Here is a 6000-nt window from a genome sequence, read left to right as displayed (position 1 = left end):
TCCCCTGAACATATCAACATTGGTGTTCCACAGGGTTATGTCCTATCACCCACGCTCTTCCTGTTATTCATCAATGATCTTTCTATAACAAACTGTCCTCTCCACTCATACGCTTACGACTCCACTCTGCATTATTCAACTTCTTTCAACACAAGACAATCTCAATAGAATTTACAAGACTCCAGATTGGAGGTTGCATAACGCTTATCCTCAGACCTTGCTATTATTTTTGATTGGGGTAAAAGTAACCTTGTGTCCTTCAATGCCTCAAAAAAAACAATTTCTCCACTTATCAACTCGACACAATCTTCCAAATACCTATCCCTATATTCTTCGACAGCACTCAGCTGTCACCTTCAACACTAAATATCCTCGGTCTATACTTAGCTCAAAATCTCTACTGGAAACTCGACCCTCGAGGTTGGGCGTTCTGTATCGTCTCCGCCAGTTCTTCTCCCCCGCACAGTTGGTATCCATATACAGGGGCCTTGTCCGCCCTCGTATGGAGTATGCATCTCACGTGTGGGGGGGTTCCACTCACACAGCTCTTCTGGACAGAGTGGAGTCTAAGTCTCTTCGTCTCATCAGCTCTCCTCCTCTTACTGACAGCCTTCTTCCTCTTCAATTCCGAAGCCATATTGCATCTCTCTCTAATTTCTGTCGATATTTTCATGCTGACTGCTCATATGAACTTGCTAACCGCATGCCTCCCCCTCTGGAACATTCTTCCATCGTCTGTATTTCCTCCTGCCTATGACTTGGCCTCTTTCAAAAAGAGTGCATCAAGACACCTCTTCACCCGAAATTGGCCACTCCTTTGGCCAGTCTATACCTATCACTATATATTAGAGCAACAGTTAGCGGGCTTTTTTTCACATCTTCTTTTTGGTGCCCTTGAGTTGCTCTCTGTGCTGTAATAAATATATATATATATATATATATATATATATATATATATATATATATATATATATATATATATATATATATATATATATATATATATATATATATATTTACATGTGGTCTTTAGCGCCGGTAGGCTTTTTTCCTTAGGAGCTTGATAGTCGGCCCAAGCCCATCATGGCGCAGGCAATTGTTTATAGTGGCGCCATTATTATTGGCTCATGCTGCCCCCCGGAGCTCATTCAAAAATAAATAAATATACATATATATATATATATATATATATATATATATATATATATATATATATATATATATATATATATATATATATATATATATATATATATATATATATATATATATATATGGGAGGCGGTGGCTGAGTCGTCAGAGTAACGGCCTCGTGTTCAGGACGACGCGAGTTCAATCCCCGCCCGGTGCCACCAAGCTGGGATTTTTCAGCCGCCGCCGAGTGGCTTAAAACTACCCACATGCTGTCCAGAAGACCACCTATCAACCCGGACTCTAGATTCTAGGATCAAAATGAGCTCTGGGAGGCAGCATGAGCCAATGCAAGATGGCGCCACTATAAACACTCGCCTGCGCCAGAACGGGCTGGGCTGACCATCAGGAGCCACCGGAATGAAGCCTTGGACCGACCATCAGGTTCCACTGCGAAGAAGCCTACCGGCGCAATAGGCAGCAATGTAAAAAAAATATATATATATAGATATATATATATATATATATATATATATATATATAAATATATATATATATTAACTTTTATATTATATTATATTATATTATATATATATATAGAGAGAGAGAGAGAGAGAGAGAGAGAGAGAGAGAGAGAGAGAGAGAGAGAGAGAGAGAGAGAGAGAGAGAGAGAGAGAGAGAGAGAGAGAGAGAGAGAGAGAGAGATTCTATTTCTTACTCTATGTCTGTTGTTCATTAACGGTCTTTTTTCGAAATCGTTATTTTATACTTCACTCCTTCGGTAATGGCAGCTACTCTACTTGACATCTTATAACAGCAGATCAGGACTACTGGGAATTTAAAGACTCGAAGATAAACATTTCAGAGCGCTCAGCCTCTGACCGTGGTATCACTTCTGAATTGGACAGAAGGAACTTGATATCCTTCAGTGCCTTGAAATCTATTCTTAGACAACACTCAGTTGTGCCTTTCTCTTACACTAAATATGTTCGGTCTGTCCCTAACCTTGTACCTTAGCTGGAAACTTCAGATCACATCAGCTTCGAGGTTAGGCGTTCTATATGTCTACATCAGTTTTGTTTTCCATTCCCACATACCATCACATACGAAGGCCTCATATGTCCTCGTATAGAGTGTGCATCTTATGCGGGGGTTGATTCTACACACACAACCCTTTTTGACAGTCAAATGCTCTTCATCTCATCACCTCCTCACTTTCAACTGGCAATCTTTTCTCTTAGAATTCGACGCATTATTGCCTTATGTCTATATTCTATCAATAGTCTCATAGAAACTGCTTAAGAGAACTTGATAAATGCATGCCTTCACCTCTCCAGCGGTTCCTGTTTACACGACTTTCTCTTCTCGTTTATCCCTAGTCCCTTATGAAAGACTTAACCAGCATCATCATCCAATGATCCTTTTCACTGGTAATCTCTGCGTGTATATCAAGAGTCCAACGATTACCCAAATAAATATATCTTGAAAAGTGAGACTATGATAATAGAGTTGTACAGACAAGACATGTTGAGCAGTTTTTTTCCTCGACTTAACCCTGTATCACCGAACACGTCCTCCCTCCCTACAGGTGAAGCTTGGCTCTTCCTGGTGACCGTATTTTCGGCAATAATCCCCGCCGCCATCACCTACAAATTCGACATGGCTCCAACACTGCTCCAGGGCCAAGGGTAAGCCACTCTACTAATCTGTACCACTGCAACGCGTCTTTAGCAAGTTTTTGCTGACTGTGGAATACTTTGTTTTCAAAAATGAACTGTGGTACTGTGTTGTCTATCTCAATTGACTGATCATTCATTTCTTTTACCGGGGGTAAAATCGCGAACCCATGATAAATTCCTTATGTTCTAAATGTAACTCCTCCCTTATTTATGATCCGATTTCTTTTATTCAAAAAACATTTTAATTAGGAAGGATAGAAGGTTAACGCTTGATATCGCTTGGTTTTATACAACAGTAAAAATTAAATTAAAGTTAGATGAAAAAAAATGACAAATATTTCTCAAAAATTAAAATCAACTTCAAACAATAGTTTCGATAGCAGGCCCTATTTCTTACACATACTTACATAAGCTGCAGTAGGATATATGTGTATAACAAGAAGTGTAAGGGAGGAGATATTTTTTTTAAAGTGCAAAATTATGGTTTTGAGAAATCAAGCGATGAAGTTGCAGCAATTAGTGTATTTTGCCTATTCCAGCTAGGGACTTGAGATCCACAGGATATATACATCAGGGTATGAAGTAAAAGCAGACATGGTTTCCTTAACTTACTTTCATTAGTTGTGTACATAGGCTGCGTTGTTTACCCAAGGTTAGGTGTATTGTACTTGGTCACAAGTCCAGGTATTCGAATTTTATTATATTTCGCCATATTTCGAAGTAGAAACCAGTGTTCCACTTTGTAAAATCAATAAAATATAATGCAAAATAGATCTGATGGGGATACATAGTTTTTTGTTGGATTTATGAAAAAAAATATGATATATATCGCTTTGTCACGGATAAATACAAGAAAACATTAATGCCTTCTAAATATTTCTCATTAGCTTAGCCAGTGGTGCGAGGGAACCTGAGAGTTTCATGACAGACCAAGAAAAAAAAATTGTTAAACCAAAAGAAAGAGGAAAATTTTTATAAGCCAGAAATAAATAAAAAAAAAATTCTCAGGCCGACCATTTTCAACCCCCCTCATTCATTTCTTAAATTTAATCGAGTATCGAATTTTTAATTATTTCCGCTAATCAGTTATGAAGGGGCCTATTGAGGACATTCGATTCAACCCTGCAAATGGCGGCGTTGCCATTGATTTTCCACAAGGTCCAGCTGAAAACCACAGCTTACTAAAAGAACAGTGATTATCTGACGCTAGATAATTATAATGAACTACCAACCCATGGTGCCTCAGGATATGAATCCTACTGTTGCACCCAAAATGTCTTCGCCAAAAGAAATAAAAGTGGTAATATGTGCACAATGACGAAGGCAACGAACCCATTTGCTGGGTTTGATCGAATGTTCAGATTGCCTACATTTCTTACTGATTAAAATGCTCGGTCCCTTCTTGTTTTTATCGCTAGACACTCAAGCAGGAGGTACATAACTGAGCAACAGAGCATTGAGCTTTTAATCTTTGCTACTGTTCCAGAATGATCAGGAGCTTGGTGATCTTTAACTATCTAATGGGGAGCAGCTCCCGGCGTGCAGCTCACCTAGCTGTTTCTTTCGGGCTGGTTAATAAATGAGTACCTTGGGAAACCTGGGAGAGGTAAATTGTGGCAATCCCGGATTTCACGTTGGCCCGTGTCCCGGGGTGATGGGTTCTTACCTACGACAGACTCAAAGGGCTAACGGATTGTACATGAGCACCGCAGCCACGCGGAGCTATAGCGTAAGCACCCAGTTTTACCTTTGCCTTGCTGCATACTCCTGACCGCACGCTTGGTCCCTCAGTTTCTCGAGATGGAATCCTGGGAGGTTGCATCTTGAGAATTTTTTGGACGTGGTGCGAATCCTCAGTTTTGGAACAATTCTGTTGCCGGTATTGAAAAACCTCAGCGCTCCGAAAAACCCTACAGTTCTGGAGGATCCCCCAACGAGTACTGACGAGGATGTAATAGATTTCCTTTGCCACACCGCCAGCATTGATATACCAAGTCTAACCGCGAGGCTCGCGTCTTTGGAACCAGGAACCAGCAGTCCTCAGCCTTCTGGATTTAGCAGAGTTCAGAAGGAGTGAACTGTTGACATTTTTGGTATCAGAGCCATTAGGACCAACACGTAACTCGAAGCCAACTCTCTCTGTGCCAGTAACTGCAATGAAATCGCCCACGACAATAGGTGTGTCGCGTGAGGGGCACTGGTAAACTTTAGGGTCAAGCTTGGCGTGGAACATCTCTTTTTCTTCAATCCGCATATCTCGGTAGGGGCGTACACTGCAACGAGATATATAAAGCCCGAGGTGTGCTTCAGCCTCACCAGCACCATACACTCAACAGCCGGAGTAGCCCCAGCGAAAGAGGACTGCAGTCGGCTAGTGTCACAGGGTAAATTGTTGTAACCAGGGGCTTATACGGCGAAAGGGTCAAGAAGGTTTGATCCCTGTGGCGCGCCAAGAGATACAATAAAGTGTACTCAACCTGCAAAAGTGCGAATAACACGACATACCTGGTTGCTTGTGCTCGTCAGGCCAACCAACACAGAATTTGATCCTTGTGCAAAATGCCACGAAACACAAAGGACCTCAAACCACCTGTAGGGTTCTTATTATACTCTCCTAACGGGGCTGGCAAGGACAATCAGCGCTGTGCTCATAATAGCGCAACCACAATTACTCAGAGGTAACTAAGAAAGTGTGTACAACTATGCACAACTTTATTGCAACGACAACAAAAAAAAGACTGCTCCACACACACACAGCTGAGCCTATAACTGTTTCTCGTGAGCTCCCAGTACAAGCCTGACCTGGCGACACTAACGATTGGCTACTTAGCTTGGTGCGGAGGAAAGACGATATGCTGTTGCTGCAGCTTGCCCTCACACTGCCGTGCAGCCGTGGGCTCCTCAGGGGCGCGTGTGTTCAGCAGTGAGTGCGGCCGTCAAGGTCAGGCGAGGCCGCAGCCGATAACTTGACGCACATGAACTGGAAAACCGTGCGTGTTGTATCCCGCTAGGCAAACCCCGGGATCCCCAGTACTCCTGCAGAAGGGAAACCTAGCACGCGTGCACCTGCAAGTCTGCCGCCCTCCGAAGAAGACGGCAGCCTCCTCCGCTGGGGAAGACGGCTGAGAGCAGAGAGAGCGACATGACACGGCACCTAGCAATGAACTGAGGCAACAGAGTAGCCAACGCG

The 6000-nt window shown here is 42.4% G+C and overlaps 1 protein-coding gene across 1 annotated transcript in view; it reads left to right on the top strand.

Moving 5' to 3' along the window:
- LOC126991062 (nose resistant to fluoxetine protein 6-like) overlaps positions 1 to 6000 on the top strand; it is a 60367-nt gene that overhangs the window by 33558 nt on the left and 20809 nt on the right. Inside the window, exon 7 of the mRNA XM_050849755.1 lies at positions 2720 to 2819. Coding sequence (XP_050705712.1) covers positions 2720 to 2819 — 100 coding nt within the window. The remainder of the gene's footprint in view (positions 1 to 2719; positions 2820 to 6000) is intronic.

The sequence above is a fragment of the Eriocheir sinensis genome, unplaced genomic scaffold (genome assembly GCF_024679095.1).
Source record: "Eriocheir sinensis breed Jianghai 21 unplaced genomic scaffold, ASM2467909v1 Scaffold235, whole genome shotgun sequence".
Classification (NCBI taxonomy): Eukaryota; Metazoa; Arthropoda; class Malacostraca; order Decapoda; family Varunidae; genus Eriocheir; species Eriocheir sinensis.
This window is presented reverse-complemented; position numbering and strand designations above follow the sequence as displayed.